The following is a 21,956-nucleotide window of genomic DNA, read 5'->3' as shown; positions in this document are numbered from 1 at the left end:
GCAGTTCACATCACAACTAACCTTTTTCCAAACACAGATTACGTCCCGACTCGGCCTTCATTTGATTCTGCGCAGTCGCAGACGCCATGCGCAAAAGAGTGTCAAATCAACTTCGCAAGAATATTAAAACAAAACGCATAAGTAAGAGAAGAAGATATGTATATATAAATATAATAAATTAATGTAAATAATTTTATGATGTTCATGTCTTCAATGACATTATGTATTTTGAAATTTAATCCAATAACAACCAGTATAGTAGATCATGAGCCTCTTCCTGGTATGGCAGGATGAGCAGCTGAAATGATCGGATTATAATCCTAAAGATGTAAAAGTTTGTGTGTATGTGTGTGCTATAATACGTTCTCCGAACAGTTTTATATGGAATCGTAGAGTAGCTCCGAACTTCTCATCCTTTATACGTCTTAATAATGGCAACGACAACTATAGCTGCGTCTACAACTGCTCCTAGTTCACGAAGTTTCAACTTCAAAGTTGTATTGCTTGGAGAAGGTTGCGTTGGCAAAACTTCTGTTGTTTTGAGATATGTTGAAGATAAATTTAATGACAAACACATCACGACACTCCAGGTGCGTGTGTTCGTAGAATATATTATCTACCTTCATTTTTAAATGTATCCAAAAACTGACGTACGTGACATGGTGAATATTTTGTTCTTCAAATGTTCAACCAGCAGTTCCAGTGTAATTTTGGGCCGTCGACCCACTGTACCCCCTCGAGAATTACGTCGATTTTTTTTTTTAATCGACAGATTTCAACGTTTTACGTAATATAAAAGTGGTTCCAGCGTAAGGAAATCACAAATAACTGAGATATTTGATCGCAAAGTATGACCCGCGTAAGCACAGGAAACGGCCTAAGTTCCTTTTGTTTTATTGCGATTTAATCATGCTACGAACGCAATTTTTGGTACTAGTTAGATATAGCAGAAACACATTTAACTCGTTTATTTTGAAATAAAATTCATTTCTACTTACCTCATGCATAGCGGAACATTTTTCAACTAGGGATTACTTTTTTTTCAGTGAAAAAGAGCGTTATTTTTAACGTGGTCGACGGTAATGGTGGCACGAGCTATAGTGCAACGGAGATACATGAATGTCGAAAAATACCTTATTTACAGGCCAAATAACTTGCATAATTCGAAAAAACACTTTTCCCAGCTTCAGAAAGTCCACAAGAACTAAATTCTGTAAGTACTTTCTCGTCTTTTCTCCTGTAAATTTCAAGAAAATTTTTTGCCGCTATATCTAATCGTTACCCAATTTTTACATTGTTCGATTTCGATGTATATCTGTTAACACATACTGTGGAGTTTTAGCGATTACTTAAGGTTTTGTTCAATATATGCTTACGTGGTTAGGTTAGGATTGGTTCCCTTAGCATTAAAATAAAGTCCCTAAATGCATTCTACTAAGGTTCCGATTTACTTCTACATTCATTCCCACGCTTCTACGATATTTACTGTCACTTCTCGATGGAGAATATCTTGTCCATGAGAAGTGTGTAAAGTACTAATTATAAAGTTGTTTTTTTCAACATAAATAACTTTTTCGAGTCCAAACAGTGGTAATTACTTTAAGGAAGGTTCAAATTTTGTGTGACAATGATTTCCAAAATTCTACGATAATTAGTCTGTGTGCTAGGAGAAATCATAAAACAATCGGAACCGTTACCGTGGAACTACCCATGCATGACATCAGGGCCAAATTTTAACGGCACTGTCGACACTGTATCCCCTCGAGAATTACGTCGATTTTATTTTATGCTCGCTGACGTATTTTTAACTTCATCCACACATTCCTGCGATAACGTCCACTTCATTTAACACATTTATTTTTTCCGGTCACACACCTCTGGCTCCCGGCAAAGAATGCCACAATACTGAAAACATCTATACACTCCCCAATATGAATTTTCAATGAATAGCACTTAACAACCACACTAAAAATGCATGCCCTCCTTGCAAACAAAATCCCAGTACCATGTGACATGAACCGAAACATCGTCTGCAGTAAATCTCGCGCTGCCTGACATAACACCAAGATTGCCAATCTTCAATCTCAGATATTTTCAACATGGCTCCAAGTTACAAAACACAAATAACATAACAACATGTTCCTTCATATCACATGCAGATGGCAACGATGAAAATTACATCATAAATAGTCCCATAAAAAAACAACTCATTACTCCACTATAATACAGGGTCATCCGTTTGGGATGTCAGAAAAGTAAAACGCTATTAACTAGAAACTATGAACATTTATTGGTTGTAAACGGTACAGACATGTGTAGGAGAGTCGGGAGTTTATGTCACAGCACATTAGCACTCAACATGTCCACCATCGCGCATGCGGCACAAATCATACCGGGAATCCATAGCGTGCCAAGTGGCACGCAGCATTTCTGGAGTGATTTGCTGAAAGGCAGCTGTAATCATCCTCCGTAGGTCAGCAAGATTCTGTGGTCTTTGTGCATACACGATTGACTTGACGTAGCCCCATACAAAAAAATCTGGAGGGGTTAGGTCAGGGCTATTGGGAGGCCATGGGACAGGTCCACCACGGCCGCACCAGCGATCATTGAATATCAGGTTCGATCGTTCCCTCACTGTGAGAGCCCAATGCGGTGGAGCACCGTCCTGTTGATAGATAATGGTGTCCAGTATCCCGTCTTGCTGTAATTGAGGGAGCACATACTGCTCGAACATGTCAAGATAATTCACGGCGCGAACAGTCTCCTCCGCAAAAAAGAATGGTGCATAGACTTTCTCATAAGTCCCTCCACACCACACATTCACTTTCGGGCTGGCTCTTTCCAGTTCGTATGAGACATGTGGATTTTCTGTTCCCCAGATAATGCAGTTATGCGTGGTTACTCGCCCACTCACATGGAATGTGGCTTCGTCCGTGAACATCCAACGTTTTAACCATTGATCATCACCTTCCTGCCGCTCACACATCATCGTAACAAACTTGAGTCGATCGTCGTAATTCCGCTGTGTCAATGCTTGCATACGGTAGGGGTGCATCTTCAGATAACGCCTCACAATCCTGTGACATGTTGTGTATGGTGTATTCTGCTCTGCTGATAAGCGACTGAGTGACTTACGTGGACTCCGCATCATAGTTTGTCGAATGGCCTCCTCCTTGTTGTGATCACGCCGCCTTCCACCTGTGTGCGGCAACTGCAATCCATTTTCTAAAAACATGTGGTACCATTTCACAATGTCTCGATGTGATGGGGCATGCCTAACGTTATACTGTCGTTTGAAAGCTCGCTGGGTCTCTAGTACACTCGAAAATTTGGCATACCACACGACACACTGAGCGTGTTGTTGTGGTGTAACGACCATCTTCACTCCACTCTGTATCAACACTGAACACTGAGCGCGCGCGTACCGCCTCTATACATGCCATCTGCTGATCGCACTATGAACTATTGCTGCGTTGTCTCATGGAAGTCATTCTTGCAAACTCCCATCTTTGCCATGTACATTACCGCAAATTGCATCGATACATATACATTAACATAAAAGCTACAGCGTTATACTTTTCTGACATCCCAAACGGATGACCCTGTATATCTCCTCTAAAAACAACACAAATCGTTCGTATAGAACATAATCTTCATAAATGACACAAAAATCATCACCTTATCGTGGGGTTACGGACTGTCGACGGTACCTGTAATATTTACAAAATTAATTCAAGTAGAATAATAAACAAATTTAAACAAAATATCAAAGCAAGTGCTGCAACAAAAAAATAGATGTAGGGTGTAAATCTTTTTTGAAAATGTTTGTTGGAATGTGCATGCCATTATTTGATTAATTACAAACGTTTTTGACAACCAAGTATTTTAATACTTAAAAAGTTGTTCGAACACTTGTTCTTCACAGTTAATAGGAAACAACATTGTTCATCATGTTATTTGTTTACTTTTGTGCAATCCAAGATGTGAGAATTGAATTGACACTTGTTCATCACAGTCAATGGTAAAATTCAAAATTGTCATTGCCTTATTTGCTTATTTGTGTGTAATCCAAGGTGTATGAATCAAAAGCTGAATAAAACTGCAATTATTCTCTCTACCAGCATCAGTCTCTAAACGTAAAGTGGATGATAATCGCGACTAACAATTTATGCATGCCTACCTCCGTAAACAATATGTATTCTACTACCGCCAAGTTTTATCTAGTCCATTAGTTTCAAATTTTTGTAGGATGTAATTTTGGGGTTTGATTGTCACAGTTTTAACACATTGTTTTGCTAGTCACTCCAGGTCAATAATGGAATAGTGCCTTAACTGAAGACCATGGATATACCCTGTGTTTTCTTTGTATACCTATTTTCCCATTCTATCCTTCACCCTTTATTTTAACAATGAGGTTAAATTCTTATAATGGTACAATTAAGCATTTTCAATAAACGAAAAAAGTTGAGTAATTACATTATAAACGTTAATTCTACTATAATTTGTGTTTGTGTCCATAGGCAACTTTCCTGAATAAGAAGCTAAACATAGCTGGAAAAAGAGTAAACCTCTGTATATGGGATACTGCAGGGCAGGAACGCTTTCATGCACTTGGTCCAATTTATTATCGTGATTCAAATGGAGCTGTCCTTGTGTATGATATTACTGATGAAGATTCATTCCAAAAGGTATGTTCATAAAAGAAGAAAATGCATTTCATTAGTTTGCATTTTGCAATACAAAATTGCATTGTTATGGTCTCAAATTATGTATGGTATCTTTTCCACAAAGATTCCGCTGTTTGCATGTATAATGTGCACGTAATGTGAATAGTATTTTGATTTTTGATGTTTTTTGGAACTTGCTTTTGGTTATCTGCAGTTGAGTGAATGTGAAACCATCTGGTAACCCAGGCAAAAGAAACATACTTAATTTTATGCCTGATTTCAAAGTTTTCCACTTTCATATCTTTACAACCTGATGGTCATGTGATTTTAGGAACACCATACATATAATGTACACAAATCATTTGCAATGTAATTGGTTTTGTTCTTATTAATGGTTAAGATATATTTTTGAATAGGCTATCCTCCTGTATTTACAATCCCTTTATTTTTTGATAACTGGCAAGGAGCATTTCTCTCATATGATTTACCAGCAGAAAGAGAAATGATCTAACACTAGATATTCCCTTAAAACTGTCATGCTATTCCACCTATACAGCCCTTATATCAGGGCATGAAATTTCAAGTTTGAAGTCAGTCGCCGGACTAAAGTCTTTGGTCGCCACAGTTTTATATTTATAAATATGAGCAATTATTAAAAAGAACATAACTTAGGAATTAATGTTTGTGTAGCGCTGTGGTTCTTCACTGAAGTACCACTTATCAATCGCAGCTGCTGGGTCAAACTGACAGGGAGGGGGGTCCATTTACGGAAACTCGGAGCAAATCATCCAGTGTCTCATCTCCAGAGAGTTCCTGTAAGTAGTCGTGAGTCTGTTGTGACAGCTGAAACCTCTCTCACATGAAGCTGTGCTCACTGGTAGAACGTCACAAAATGTCAAAATCTGGATCAAATTGGGGAATCTTGCTGAACACTCCTCACTGTGCATCTTCTCCAGGGTCTGATTCAAGTCAGAGAAGGAAACAAAAGTTTGTATTCTGTCCACTCTGCTAACAGAACATCCATTTTCTCATTATAAAGGCTCGGGTTCAAGTACATGTAGAGTTTCTTTATTTCTTGTATCCCAACCTGAAGAATGCATTCTTTGGGAGGCCAACCCAAGGAGTCGAAAACATGCAGAGATGCAATCATCTGTTGATATAGATTGCAATCTTTCTGTGATGTACACCTTCGCATTGTTAATTAAGTTTCCTCTAACAGTCTGAAACTCTTGCTCTCCATTTTGAATGTTTGTGAGTTGCACATCCCGATCTTCCCTGAAATGGATACATGGTCCAAGAAATCTTGTTTGCTTGGTCCAACATTAGATTCTAGGTCATCCAGTGTTCAATTCTTATTTTCAGAGATGCAATCAGAAGATTCTTATTTTGTAGTGCCTCGCTTAAAAGGTTCAATTTCCTGTAGAAATCCAAAAGGGAGTACAGAAGCTTAACAAATTTAAATTGCTTCAAATGTTTCAGCAAACTCTTAGCTTTAGCGCCATCATCGTCTTTTCCATGGGCCACCTGTTCAAGATGGGTCACAACAGGTTTCCATGATTGCAGATCTCTTACAGCACTTTTTGCTGGCTAACCACCTAATAGTGTGGATATCATCACTCAGTTTTAGAATTTCTTCTATAACTTCTGCCGTTTCTCTCAAGAGGTGAAGTCTTTTAGCAGAGCCATGATAACACTGAAAAATATTCCTAATCACGGAATAAATGCTCTAAGATATTCAACTTCACCACACGCATCCAGCACAGCTAACTGCAAACGGTGTGCAAGGCAGTGAATATTTTATAATTTTATTACAAATAGCTTTCATTTGCACAGCCAATCCTGATTTGTGCCTGACCATATTTGCTGCAGTACCCAAAAGCCTACAATGTAACACTTGTTTCTGTATTTATTTGAACCTATTGCTTTATCTAAATAATCAGTTATGGCTGTGAAGTAACCAGCAGAAGTAGAGTTTGGAAGCTCTATTACTCCTAAAATGTCCTCCTTGATGTGACCAATCATTTGCATCCACATATCGAACATACACATCCATCAATCAGAAGGCTGCTGTATGTATTTCTCTGGAACCACTTCACTCACAGGCAACCACCACCGAACCAAAAAAATTAGGTAAACAGAACGAACGTTACTACCACGTCAACCAACGTTCACAAGTGCATTTATTGCATTCTTTTGTCAACGAAAACTGGACACTGGTGCGTGTGAGAGCAGTTCACAACTGTGAAAACAGGGTTTTTCCGTGCACAAGCAATGAGCCTCGGTTGGGCCATGGTCTGCTCCACTCTACCCCTCCCCTCCCCACCTCAAGTCCGCATGGTGCATGATGCACACATACTTTCTGCAGTGTCGTCATTTGGAAACAACAGAGTGGAGGAAAAGCAAAGCAGGGAAAATGGGTTGGGTTGGGTTGCATGTGCATCCAAAGTGGTAGCATCCCAACAGTTGCAGAACTGTTGTGCCGATTAGATGGTGTCAGCCTTGAGTGGACACGGGGTTTTCAATTGGCTCGCTTTCCAAAACCATGTATGAACGTTGGATTGAGATGTTCGGGCATGTTTGACACACATTTGAAACAACAAATTTTAGTTGCCAGCCGCAAACCTTTGGTCGCCAATGGCAACCTGGCGACCGGAAATTTCGCACCCTGCCTTATATGGTGTTTGTACATGTCATTACTAATGTGACCATTCCTAGATATTTGTGAAGGTCCCTTGAATTTTACTGACAAGTACTCACACCCTATGTGTGCATTGAAATTCCACAAACTGAAAGATAATTTCACAATTAGTACACACACATGTATATTTTATGCTACACTATGAGAGAGTTATATGAATTGGATTTAAATTTGAATGAGAGTGTACATTAAAGACTATGCTTATTGTAAACAATCCTCGTCGAACAATTTACGACAGCAATGACCACTTGCATTGTTTTCAAGTTCAAACAAGCAAAATAAACAATTGATCATACAAATAGTATGAATATTATTGTTACCAAGTGTACATTAACCTGAAAATCACATGCGATTGTCTGAAATTGATTCTCCGTGAAGTCACATTATGCAAGAAACCAGGTACATTAATGTATAGGCTAGCTTCTTTACTAAAAACTGGTTTCCAAATTTATTTTGCATTCAAGTGTACCAATACGTAAATGCTTTCTTCGATTTGAGATCAAGGCTTCACTAGATTTTACTTAGCTTATAATCAAACTGTACGCAAATACATGTAGCTAAAAAGTATGATTTGTTTACATAAAAATTCTCATATTTGGAATGATTTGTATTTCAGTACACAAACACCCAATACTTTCTTTGGTTTCCTAACACAGAAACCTGCTAAATATAAGCCAAAACAGAGCAACATTTTGCATTAACGTTAATTACATAAACGTATAGTTTATCAAAACTAGTTCTTGTCCTCGAGATATTATTGTTTTCTTGTGTACATGTTGATAAGTACTCATGATTTTCATTCAAGGATACTTGCTGAATTTCAGACTAAATAGTACATGAATATACAAAAGCTTACCAATATACAACTGTACTTTCTGACATAAAATATTGTACATATGCTTTTATCACAGTCTTCGTATTACATTAAGTACATGAAATGAACAAATGATTTTCTCTTTAGACTATTGATAATATGAACAGATGATTTTACAACAATCGGTAAATATCTATCAGTGTGTAGTTCAATTATATCTGACACTCCCAATGTGTTGCAGTAAATGAGTCGTAATTCACCATCATGTTATGCAACATTACATGCAAAAATAAATGTACTAAAATATAATATTTACACTCCCAACTTTAACATGGAAAGTAAATATGTAACTTCACTTATGGTCCATGTATTATGCACGATGCTTGAGGCCAGTAAGATGCTTGAAGTACCACGATACCAAGTATACAGCAATGGCTTCTTTTCATTTTTTTCTTTAACCACATGCAGGACGATTAGTATTAAACTTGAATATTGTTCTGAAATCTTCAATCGCACAAACTAATGTATTGTTATTTCTGTTAAGTGTGCATAATATCAGAGTCAACATTCAATTGTTTGTAGAGTTGTTTATTATGAGCAACTGTTTAGCTTGTTCATTGAGTTTTATTTGAAGATTATTCTGAGATCCAAGGTAACAAACCCATCGACATCACATCTACATGCAAGTGTAAAGGTTGGTCATACCTCTACCAAGCATGGAACAGACAGCAGGAAGAAACAAGCAGTTATCTCCTGCCAAATTATTTTTTGCAGCAATGAAACTGATCCCAGAGGCCTAGTGTTCTTAAATAGCCACTTATTTCAACTCCCTCGCCCTCCTGCATACAATCTGCGAGGAAACCCGGTTGTCAAAAGGGTACAATGGAGAATGATTAGTGCCGTACATAAATCAGTATTCAAGTTCTTTAAGTAATTTTCTAAATTCTGGTTTAGAAGCGTATTTTAATAGTTTGCATAAAATATCATCAACAATTACCCATATATTGAAGCTAGATGTATAAAAATATATGAAAAAAGTTAGTTTACCAGCAGTAAATGTGGTAACATGGAGCATACATCACTGATATGATTATATGATCCTTTTGTGTATGCTGTAGTGAAGAAATATCACTCCACTGAGAAAGATTAGCACTGACAGTATCATTCTGATGTAACAAAAGAAGTGTGGTCTGTTGCAAAGGTTTCAGGATATCACTTTTTATTTATTACTATGTGCTAAAAATGTAGTAAAATATACTGAAATTACTTATAGAATATGCACTAAAATATGCATAGTAAAAATGAATTTGAAAGCATTCATGAATACAATGCGGTTGTTACCCTGCAGCATTTAATGTATCACAACTCGGTGATGCAATTAGCATTAAAGTTATGTATTAGGGATTTCATTTGCTGTAACTCTGAAAGTATAAGACTCTTGAGAGCCACAATTAAGCAATGTGGTATTCCAAAAATTTACAGTGTTTTGGGGGGATATTTCCAGAAACTACTGTTGAAGCACTGGGATATTATATAAATTATACATAAGTTTTCCTCCTAGGAGTAAAAAAAAAATAGTAACCAGAGGGGAGATTTCCCCTCATCCTCCTTCAAATACCACCCTGGAAATATATATTTCTCCTATGCACTTGCTAAGTTTCATTGAATCAAAGGACATCAGGTTGAAAATTGCACTTTCCTGTGTTGATTTGGCATGGCATGACAAGTAAGCTGCAGAAAACACTGAGTGAAATAAACCAGTAATGAAAAATTGTTATCATTTAGGTAAAGAACTGGGTGAAAGAGTTGAAGAAGATGCTTGGAAGTGATATATGCCTAACAATTGCAGGGAACAAAGTAGATAAGGAAAAAGAAAGGAACGTGTCAATAGAAGATGCTGAAGCGTAAGTAGCTTAAATATATTTAAAATTCATATTGGGGTATTATTGCGATAAGTAAAAATGTATGGTAGTAAACTGGTGGTGGTGATTAAATGCAAGTTACGTCAACAATTTTTTTTCATGACTGAACCCTTTTGTGCTTTACATTCAGAAGCCAGAGTGATTCAGACATTGAAATTCTGTTGTGCTATTTCAATTTTCAGTTGATTTTATCCGTAGTATTGGTTATTTTTTTTTTAACCGTTTTGCTCAAACGAGTCATATCTAAAGAATAACATGTTTATTTTGATGCTTAACGCATTGAGGTAGATTCCATGGCTTTATTTAGATCAGTGGTTTCCAACTTCAAAAGGTCCGAGGGCCAAAATTATATCCAGCAGTTGATAGGCGGGCCGCATTTTTTTTTGGGGGGGGGGGGGATTAAAAATTTCAAAAATTGTAAGTACTGAACTGAAAATGTAGTACTTTCGCATGACCTAAATTTCTAAAATGAGGCAATAAAACAATGGAATTACAAATCAAAATTGTACAATTACAATTTATTTCACAAAAACCCAATACTTATTGATGAATTGAATGAAATTAAAGACACACCATACAAATAAGAATCCTTCATAGTAAGTGTTCAATGTGAAAATTGAGGCCGATCTGCTTCTTTTATTAAAGTTGGAATGTCCACTTGAATTTCTGTATTTGAAAGTCTCATAAGGTGAAGCAGTGAAGAATCTGCTAGTCTGCTTCTGTAGCAGTTCTTGATGAACTTCATTGAAGAAAAAACCCTTTCACATGTGTATGTGCTGCCGAACATCGATGTCATTCTTTGCCCAAAACTACGAAGGTTTGGAAAGCGTTCTTTTGAAAGGTATTTGTAAAACTCGGGCCCCTTTTCTTGCCTAGTTTGAAGGAAAACATAGTCTTGCAAATCACGCAATTCAAGTTGGAGCGCAGGGATGGAATACATGGTGTGAAGAGAAAGTTATGTCACTTTAGATTCTTCTGATTATCATTATTGAAAACCCTGGGGGGTAAAGGCGGTCAGGGGCGAGATGCTGATCACATGACCCCCACTCACGACCGGATCAAGAAAGTGTGGGGCGTTACCCCCACATACCCTATACGCCTTCATGGCATGGTGCTATGCATAGGGGAGCACTTTACCTTTTTATTGACTGCAAAATCAATTCTACCTGTGATATTGTCTTTCTTCACAGAGCACCCGTTCCTTCAGTAAAAAAAGAACGTATTTTAATAAAAATAAATAAAATTATTGTATTTTGCAAACTGGCTTCGCGGGCTGCAGAAAAAGGCAACGGGGGCCGCATGCGGCCCGCGGGCCGCCAGTTGGAAACCCCTGATTTAGATGATCAAGGGATGGGTGTATTTGAGTATCACCGAAATTGAAAGGCTTTATTAAAGGTTGACTTAGTGTGGTATCAGTTATTATGAAGTAGGGATGAAACAGGTTAATTGGTACTCTATCGGTTTCTGCCTATATAGTCATATTTGTGTATCGGTAAAATTAACGATTATTTTACTGATCGATATACGAGGCATATTTAGAAAGTAAGTTCCGTTTTGATATTACATAAACACAAGGACACATGATGCAATAATTTTATTTTTACATGAAAGCCTGGACCTAGATCTACTTTTCAACATAATTGCCACCTACATTAAGGCACTTATCGTATCGTATGACCAGCTTTTGAATGTCATCTTCATAGAAATCGGCTGCCTGATGTGATAACCACTGCTGCACGGCCATTTTCATGTCGTCATCTGCGTTAAAGCGATGACCGGCAAGGTGCTTCTTTAAGTGCAAGAACAAGTGATAGTCACTGGGCACTAGGTCAGGGCTATAGGGAGGATGATCAATTTGTTCCCAACCAAATGACGTGATGTGATCTTGGGTTCGATGCACCGCATGTGGACAAGCATTGTTGTGAAGCAATACAATCTCTTTACTGAGCAGCGCTTTTTGTTTTGGAGTGCATGACTCAGTTTATTCAAGGTCTCACAATATGTTGCAGCATTTACTGTGTCACCCCGAGGCAAAACATCCCCACCTATCCCAAAACACCGTGCACATGATTTGTCAGGCTGAACTTCACTTTCTTGGGTGATGTTGAATGCCTCCATTCCATGGACTACTGTTTTGATTCTGGTGTAACTTGAGACACACATGTCTCGTCACCATTGACAATTTGCCTCAACAACTGATCGCCTTCAGCACTGTACCTCTCGAGGAAAGTCAAAGCACTGGCTAACCATTTTGTGTAACTCAGACATCATTTTTGGTACCCACAGTGAGCACAACTTCCGGTAATTTAAGCATACTGTCACAATTTCATACAGAACACTGTGTGACACTTCCGGAAACTGTAGGTCAAGATGAAATTGTAAAGCGTCTGTTTTTGCACACTTTTTCATCAACTTGATGCACCAGGTCTTCGTTAATGACAGACGGTTGCCCACTTCGTCCCTCGCTGTGCATGTTTGTACGGCCATTTTTAAATGCCCTCACCCATCTTCTTACCATGCTATCGCTCATAGTGTTGTCTCCATACACTTCTGCAATAATGACATCGCGTAGTTCACACTCTGCAGGATTTTCAATCATCTGAGGCATTGTAACCACACCTGAATAACTGTCTACTCGGGCGAACGGTTCCGTACTGCCGTCTGTGGCAAGTCCATAGATGCAGATCCTCAGTGTGCATGTGCAAAACAACGAATGCAGCACTACTGCGGCCTAATTGCAAAATGGAACTTACTTTAAAAATATGCCTTGTATCTATAAATAGCTTATAATTTAGTGCAATATTTTTTTACAATTTTTATGGATATAAACTAGGGAGGAATGGGACCGATTAATCGGTACTCTATCGGTATCGGCCAATATAGGCATATCGGTAAAATTACCGATTATTTTACCGATCCGATATATCGATAAATATCTTATAATTTAGTGCAAAATTCTGCCATTTTGTTGTAATTTTTATGGATAATCTCCATGCCCTACTTTCTGAAAAAAGTAAATGTCTAAATAATCAACTTCTTTTGCATTGCAATCAGCTCGAAACACGTATTTATTACGAAGATCAATGAAAATTTCAGGGTCTTCAAGGACCATTTCTAATTTTATATCGGATCGGTAGAATATCGGTTATCAGTATTGGTAAATTTTATATCGGTACTGTATCGGTATCGGCCAAAGTTTCATATCGGCCCATCCCTAATATAAACATACAAATGTCCTACTTTTTTAAAAAGTAAATCTCTAAATATGCAGCTTCTTTTTTGTATTGCAGTCAACTGGTAACACACATTTATTAACTAATAAATGAACCATTTAGATTCTTCAAGGAGCAATTTCAATTTTATGTCGGATCAGTAGAATATTGGTTATGAGTATTGGTAAATTTTATATTGATACTTTATTGGCATTGGCCCAAATTGTGCAATTTTGGTAAATATGTAAATTTATGTGGCAAATTAAATTTTATCATGTGACCATTTTACCATACATTGCAAAAGTGTGTGTTCATATCTGCTCATTTGAACAGGTCATTGCGCAGGGCATAATTATGGCTATACACCCCCAATTGATCTTACATGGCAATCACGTTTGATCCCGGTGAAGCAAAAGATTATTATTACAAGTAATTGCCTATGCATACCCTTCCCTCCTGCATACATTACACACACATACAGGCAATTATTAAAATGCACCCTAAACAACTTGTCTTGGGACAAATATCGTATCCAAAATGAAGTGGTGGAAACTAACGCAGAAGGGAATGCAATGAAATGTTGCCTCAAGGATGTCCAGGGAGGAGGTGGGCCTCCAAGGGCCAGTAGCTTTCTTTTTTTTGGCTAGCCTTCTTTCTTGCACACCTACAGTTATTTTGGATTTTGCCAGTTAACCTACATTTAATTTATTTGCAAATGAAACTAATTTATTGTGAAATATGTACATTTTATAGTGTAAACGTAATTTTCTTGGGGGGGGGGGGGCTGCCTCACTTGTATCCATGTTTGTGTGTGTCAAAACAGGTACACACAGGGAAGTGAGGGGTTGTATTATCCGTACCAGCTAACTGTAGACCAGGCGAACGAGAACAAGTCTCTGCGCAAGTAGTGATGCGAGACGGCTCCACCAATGAACAGTGACAGAAACGGGCGATGGGAGTTTTACCGATATCCTTCTTCGCTATGCAGCATTGCAAACTTTTGAAAAGGATAATACCGAATGCACATGGCAAACGGACCGTATTTTTGTCTCTATGTCCGTACGATTGGTTTGAGAATTTCTTAGGGAAATGTTAGGGATAAAACTGCAAAAGCAAATATTGACAAGTCGTGCATTTAACGTACGGACTAAGGTCTGGACTGCACATGTACGGTCAGGACCGTACGATTGTCAACGCTGCACTTTCACCACTCGATTTTCCTCCTCCTCCTCTGCCAATATGCACGGCCATGCTCTACAGTTAGCTGGGACAGGGTATATGTCATGGAAAATATGAATGATGAATTGGATTTCTCCTTTACAAGTGCATTTGTGGAGTGGGGAAAATTGTGACACAGTGTACATTATGAAATAGCAAATTACATATCTTGGGCCTCTCCATAGCTGAATGGTTGTGACCATTAACTTATCAGCAGAAATCTCTTCTGGTATTCTAAGAAGAGGTGTATCCAAAGGAGATGTATGCTGATTAGTATCTTAAATAAATGGGACTTCAGACACACCCATCCCCACGAGAAAAGTAACTTTACACTGTATAAAATGTAAGTATTTGACAATAAAAGAAAAAAACTGAATAAAAGTGAAAGTTTAATGTGCAATAAGTGAAATGTAGGTTGAGAGACGAAATCCAACATAATAAATTTTAGGTGTCAAGAAACAATGTTAACCAAAAGAAAGAAAAAAATTTTCTCGGAGGGGATCCAACCTCCCCCCCCCCCCACTCTCCCCCATCTATTTCTGGTTAGCCCTTGAACATGCTTGAGGCAAAGTTTCACTTTGTTTCCTTCTGTCTCAGTTTCAAAACTTCCTGTTGTGTTACTTGACATGTTCCTCCCTATGTATGTTTATCAACAGGTTATGTTGTTGCTAGTTTGTCATTTTTTGCAGAATAGGTGTTCCTTGCATATGCTGTTTCATGACAGGAAAAAATGTTACTTTGCTAAACATTTGTAGTACTGAAACGGTGCACCAGTGACAAAAATATTAGAGACAGTGTAGTATGTGGGTGCCATTTTAATGATACCCTGTGTGTGTATATATATATGTAGATAATGGGAAGGATTCAACTTTCTGTAACCCAATACTACTGCCTTATTCAGACGAGTTCAGTACAAACATATATTGTGTCATTCTTCTTTCACTGTACTAGGGTGTTGCCACGTTTGAAGCTACATGTGTGTATTCTTCACTGTGCATTCCAATCTCATTTCAGCTGATGACGAGATGTATTTATTTTCAGTAGTGACATAAGAAAGGGAAGTGAAGTGCAAGTTAAATCACATGCAATAATTAGGTTCATTTTTCATAATTAGAATATGTAAATCTAGTCTCATATCATGCATTAAAGTAGCTGAAAGTCAAAGGTCGCAAAGCTTTCTTGACAATTTAAACAAACGTGAACAGGCTTTGAAACCAACTCAGGGTCTGTCAGCGAAGTGGTTATTGCTATTGCCTTGTAATGAAGGAGTCTATTGTTCTATTTGTGATGTAGGGGAATCCAGAACTGCATGATGGTGTGCCTTTCCTTGATTTTGGTGACTTATGGAGTGTGTGCGCTATGTGCTTGACATGTACCGCTTGGATTTTATGGCTATTGTATTTGATGTGCTTAGCAAGACCAGTGGTGGGTTGGGCTTTTTTTGCATCAGTTAGGTATTGTTGGATTCTTTCATTGATAGATCTGATGGACCTGCCGATGTAATGTGACTTGCATTCGCACTCTTTGTCATATACACCTGGGTTAAAAAAGGGGGGGAGGAAGTACCGTTTGTGTTTGTTCAGTTTGTCAGCTATTTTGGCATTAAGTTTGTGATCTACTATGATGTCTTAGGGGAGAAGGGCTTTGGATATGCGGTTGGATTTGGTGGGATGGTAGGGGAAAGCAAACCACTTATACTTGCCGTTGGAAGTTGTTTGTGGCTGGGTAGTGTGCCTAACCTGTATTTCTGCTTTGCTGCACCAAGTTGAAAGCTGGGATTCTGTGTAACCTTGTTTTAGAGCTATTTCAGTAATGGCGACTATCTCTTCCTGTAAACCTTCTTCTCTGTATCAGTAGGAGAAGGCTCTTTGAAAAAAGTTCAGCCACAAATTGGCTTCTTGTTTGAGTGGATGGTTGGAAAGAGCATGTATATACTGGTTGCCCACAGACAACGGTTATGAATTTGTTGAGTGTGCGGCTAATTGTGATGTCCTGGAAGTTGATCTTGCCATGTTTCTCTTGTTCTACGGTGAAGTTAAACGTGGGATGGATGCTGTTTAGTTTTTCAGTAGAAAGTTGAGCTCTTCTGCATTTTTGTAAATGACTACTCTCGTCAGCGTATCTTCCATACCTCATGTATTGCACTTCTGGAGTCTCTCTTTTTCAGCCAGGTGCATGGCTAAGTTGGCTAAAGGAGCTGATAGAGGATTGCCCATGCAAGGCCCTCGTACTGTTCATAGAAGTTATTCAGGGTGGCTACTCACCAGGAATTCCTTGATTACCAGGAATTATGCGTGAATTATTGGCTCCGGGAATTCTGCATGTATTTTTCTCCGTGGACATGAAATATTGCAACTTTTTATTCCATTGAATTTATACAAATTTATAAATGCCCTGAGGCAAGTTCTTCACAGTTAGCTTTTATCGGGGAAGGAATAGAATGAAATGTTGGGTGGAAAATAAAACAGAATTCTCTCAATCTGTTTACCTTGTTTGTGTCCTTTGCAGAACAATCTATCTAACCGACTGAAAATTACTGCAAGATAATGATATCTTGAAGTTGATTAGGTAAATTTAAGTTTGAAATTCTCATACAATTAACATTTTTTTTTTTGTAAATTAGTATATCCCATAACATTTGTGACTTGTGTTTGTTGATGTACAACCTTTGTCAGAAAAGTTGCAGGACTTAGCTCATAAAAAATAATTTATTCAACTTACCAACCAATGGTCCTAGGCTTAGTCAAAATAGTCCTCTCGGCTATCTATGCACAGCTACTACTGTTTCTGGAGGTCATGGAAGCAAGCAGAGATCTGGGATGCTTCTCAGCACATCTGTCACAGCCATTTGCAATCTTCATGACGCTTCCCTTTCAGTGGCATTTTCACACGGAGAAACAAAAACATAAATCACACGGTGACAAGTCTGGTGAATATGGGGGATGTGGTAGGGATATGATGATTGGCCAGATATTCCTGGACTGATAAAGCAGTATGGGGCCTTGCATTGTCGTGCAATAAGAACCACTGCCCAGATGTCCACAAATCAGGACGGCTTGATGCTTGACACAAACATTTCAGGACATTAATATAAAAGTTTCAGTTTATCCTTCAGGCATATTTTCATGGTGCACCAAACCTTGCAGCGGTACGTGATGTTGACATTCAGCCGACTAAGGAATTGTCTTGCACTGAATCTCTGCCCTCCTGAAACCTTTTGTGCCATTTGAAGACACGGCTTCTCCATAATGCTTCATCACCATATGCTTGCTGTATCATATTTCATGTTTCACTAGGGGTTTTCTCTATCTTAACACAGAACGTAATGTTAACTCTCTGCTCGGAATCCACGTGCATCACGCCACTCTTGTAACTTCCAACTAATTCCCCCAACAAGCCGAACAGTGGGTTGCTAAGCACAGCCCTGCCACCTAGTGAGTATACTTGAATTTTATCATGATCCTAGAGTGGCCGGCCACCCTGTTATTCTCAAATTGAAAATAATTGTGTTTTGAGCAAACTTCCAGCAGCTGGGTTGTCTCATTTACCTCCAGTGCAGGGAATTACCTCTCAATTCCCAAATATGAATGAATAGAACTCTATTACAGTAAGTGCCTATTGGAAATTACCACTTTCTTATGGCAATTTTTGGGTTCTGTTTGGTTGATACTTGTATTAATACAAACATTTCTAAATTTTGATACAATTACATATTATTTGTACCAGAATTGTTATGATTTTTTATAATAAAAAATAATATTCTTTGTTTATCATTAGTCTACGTGGCAAGTATTATGCAAAAGTTCTCCCCTGTTGCCCCTACCAAGCAGTCAATTTCTGCTCAGTTTTCCTTCTTGCTATTACTTTTTTAATTTAGTTTAGTGGGTTTCTAAGTGTGGTGTTTAGTTAAAATGTAGTACTCTTATTGTACAAATGTGTACATACATGAATTGCCATAAACATTGTAGACACCCTAACTAACTAATCCTCTAGGTTTTTAACCCAAACGTTTATGGCTGCAGCAACACAAGCCTTCAATCTGTCCCTATCCTGGGCAAGATCAATCCAATCTTTTTCATCCATAACTGATTTCCTTTGGGTCCATCTCAACGTTATTCCTCCATCTTCGTCTAATTAAGAATTTAAAGATGTTTAAACAATTTATTGTAAATATAAACATATATTCATTAACTACCCACAACAATCTGAGGTAGAATTGATTGATTTGTTTTATTTTACTGCACGTTTGTGCCACTTTTGGCTAATTTGAGAAGATGGGGATGAGTGATGATGTGATGAATGGACACTCACAAACATCCATGCCCAGGCTGGGATTTGAACCTGGGACCTCTGGCATCGTAGCACGATTTGCTAACCACTCTGCCATGGGGCCTGGCTGTGAGGTAGAATGAGAAAGTTATCTGTAGAACTTTGAGATACTGCTATTTCTCTTAGCCATTCCATCAGCAGCACCAAATTCTTGCTGATCAATTGAACTGGCTCATCACTGCACCTCAAAGTGTGTCCTCTTATGTATGTGTGATATGGAAATAAGATTGGTAATATACTGTAGCTCTTGTCTAAGTGTTACGGCGGGCAGCCGCAGACCAACCAGACAACAGCTGTGGCACCGACAGTTACGACATCACAGAAGGTGGTGCTGCGTGCACCTCATTCTGCAAGCTGCACTGTTTCTCATCGTGCTGGATTGGTAGCTTTCCCGCTCCCCACTTCCCTTGCCAGCATGTAGGCTGCCTGCTGTAAGACCAGACAAGGGCTATCATTTTAAGTGAATGTTAGAAAAAAAAGACCTTTGTTTTATTTTTGTTACAAACTTGCTTAAAATCTTTTTTGCAGTTACGCATCATCGGTTGGTGCAAAGCATTTCCATACATCAGCTAAGCTTAACAAGGGGATTGAGGAAATGTTTGTTGACCTCAGCCAGAGGATGATGGAAAGGGCGCAAGAGAATGATCAGCAGAAAGCCAATGCTCTAGGACGGTCTGCCAGTCAGCGGCGTAATGTGGTCGTTGTTGATGACGAGCCAACTCAAACAAAATCGAGTTGTTGTGGATCGTAATGCAATGTGATAAGAGCCGTTACTGGCATCGTGAGACTCATTCCTGTGTGTGCATGTAAAAATGTTGGTATCGGCTGGACAGACAAACTTAAGTGTATTTAAGTAAATGAAAGAAAAAAAAACAGCAGTCCATGATTGCGGCTTTATGTAACAAATGTATTTGCATTTTTATTATGATTCTTGTTGTTGCTCTGCAAATTCAAATGAAAACATTTATATAAATATCCAGAAAGAGTTTATATTAATGTACATTAAAGTATTTAAATAGTATTAATCTGGCTAGTGTTGTCACATAAACATGCATTTTTCTGAAAGAGAAGTGTGGAAAAAAATTTAAATTTAATGTTTTTCTAAACACTTTCTAAAATTTACAATTACATATATATTTTTTAATGAAGGTTCAGTGATTAAAAGGCGATAACATTTGGTTACCTCTTTTCATCTTTGCAATTCATGATGTGTAAATTTTGCAGTTCTCAGTATATAAGAAATACAGTTATGGATAACTTAAGACAATGTATAAAGAGTACTAAATTTATGTTTGATTAAATCTTGTGTCAAGAGTGAAGAATATTAGTTCTCTGCAAGGCCCTTGCACTGTTGATATACATAATTTCTACAAATATAAGAGAAGCACCAAAGTCAACTTGCTATAAACACTTAAGTCCGACTTTTGCCTGAATATATCAACGAAGGAATGATTACAAGCAACATTTTTGATAGCTTCAATAAGAAACTGTTTATTCACACAGGAGTAGATGAATGACAGGGGATAATGTGCATGTGACTTTATAATCCTAGGCCAACCATTTTGTTGCAAGACTGTTAACCTCTTGACAATGTACATATGAAATATCTTTAGTTGCTATGAAGTCTAGTCGTATTTGGAAGTTGGTAATACAAAGGAAAGTACTGTTTTATATGTGTACAGAGAATAAATGCATTGTTATATTTCATAATTTCCCAAGTGTGTAATAAAATGCTTAAAAAGCTCTAAAAGTATGAATGAGAATGTTAATAAAAAGTGAACACTGTGTATGTCAACATATTAGAAAACACCAAAACAGTAGCTGATTAATGACCTTTTCTTGTTTGCGAGGGCTGGATTGTTTTGTTTGAAGCTGTTATCCTTACATTAATACTTCTTCATTATTTGATTTTACACAAATCTGAGATTTGCTGCACAATGTTCATCAATGATGTGATGTTTGCTATAAGGGGTGTCATTTTAATGGCACCCACGGACCACAGAAACATATAGAGGACATGAAAACAAAGAACTTTTCTCAGTAACATTTTTCTCGTTGGTACGTAGTTTCGGTGCTATAGTCATTCAAAAAAGTTTATTTGGCACCTGAATGCTTGCAACCTAACACAATTGATCACATCTGTGACATAATTCCTCGTGAAGCAGTGCTTGCCAGGAAAACACAAATTTTGTGAAAAATGACAAGGCTAGAACCAGCCACATTATGTATCATAAAACAAAGCAAGAAAACACGTTCAGTAACCCCATGGAAAGTGAACCAATGACATGAAAAATGGTAGAAATACAACGTATTCAAAAAGAAGTGGTAATATCGTATTTTGTCTTGCCTACATGTTAAATACAGGGAAACCTCATTAATACGAAGTTCAAGGGTTTTTGTTCGTTTTAAAGAAGGTATTCAGAACTGTTTGCTTCTTTTAGAGGCCAAAGGCGCGCACACGAGCAAGAAAATTGTGGCCGAAACACCCACAACACCTCTCTCCACATTTGATCTTCTCCTGTCGACTTACGCATACGCAGGTGTCTACTTCGAATTAAGCGCGGAAGGGTCTTGTAAACAACTTCGTATTAAAAATTATCCGTATTTCGATTTATCCGTACTGAAATACATTATAAATCCTATCTTATCGGCTGGGGAATGGGAAGAACTTCGGATTAAAGGGTACTTCGTATTAACCAATATCGTATTAACGAGGTTTTCCTGTATATTTTCAAATCTCGTTGCCAAGTTGACATCTAAAGGTTGATCTATCCACTGTGTGGTGTCGCCCTGATACTGGTTTTCTGTGACACACTGAACAATTGACAAAAAAATAAAAAATAAAAAAATAAATTAAAACTAAAAATTCCAAAGGTAACACATAACTCTAATGTATATTCAGGGCATTATGCGGCAAGGGACAAAAATGGTTGAAAATACAGGAATAAAGGCAGTAGTAAAGCATGTACTCTGACGACCGGATTACTGTGGTTGTGTTTTAGCCATAATGTAACAACGTGAACTTCTGATACTTCCATTTATAAGCACCACAATACCAAAATGCATGTATTTATCAGGACAAATGGATATACAAAC

At 37.9% G+C, this 21,956-nt stretch overlaps 2 protein-coding genes across 2 annotated transcripts in view; one reads left to right on the top strand and one right to left on the bottom strand.

The window, feature by feature from the left end:
* LOC145990912 (SIN3-HDAC complex-associated factor) overlaps positions 1-67 on the bottom strand; it is a 71,822-nt gene extending 71,755 nt beyond the window's left edge. The window contains exon 1 of the mRNA XM_083126429.1: positions 22-67. The gene's annotated coding sequence lies outside the window, so the exon portion shown is untranslated. The remainder of the gene's footprint in view (positions 1-21) is intronic.
* Positions 68-284: 217 nt separating this feature from the next.
* Positions 285-20,570, top strand: Rab21 (RAS oncogene family member Rab21). Its single transcript, XM_083126425.1, has 4 exons — positions 285-590; positions 4,521-4,688; positions 9,965-10,083; positions 19,389-20,570. Exons 1-4 carry the CDS (start codon positions 432-434, stop codon positions 19,609-19,611), a joined length of 669 nt encoding a protein of 222 aa, XP_082982551.1. The 5' UTR covers positions 285-431; the 3' UTR covers positions 19,612-20,570.
* The last annotated feature ends 1,386 nt before the right edge of the window (positions 20,571-21,956 follow it).

Source organism: Lepisma saccharinum, chromosome 8, assembly GCF_977018435.1.
Source record: "Lepisma saccharinum chromosome 8, izLepSacc3.1, whole genome shotgun sequence".
NCBI classification, from domain to species: Eukaryota; Metazoa; Arthropoda; class Insecta; order Zygentoma; family Lepismatidae; genus Lepisma; species Lepisma saccharinum.
Note: the sequence above shows the minus strand (reverse complement) of the source record. Positions and strands in the feature narration are given on the sequence as shown.

Excerpts from the sequence above, each read along its gene's own strand:
- Rab21 (XM_083126425.1), top strand. The coding sequence starts at position 432 with ATGGCAACGACAACTATAGCTGCGTCTACAACTGCTCCTAGTTCACGA. Across the intron at positions 4,689-9,964 it reads ATGAAGATTCATTCCAAAAG|GTAAAGAACTGGGTGAAAGA; the intron begins GTATGTTCATAA and ends GTTATCATTTAG. Across the intron at positions 10,084-19,388 it reads TCAATAGAAGATGCTGAAGC|TTACGCATCATCGGTTGGTG; the intron begins GTAAGTAGCTTA and ends TCTTTTTTGCAG.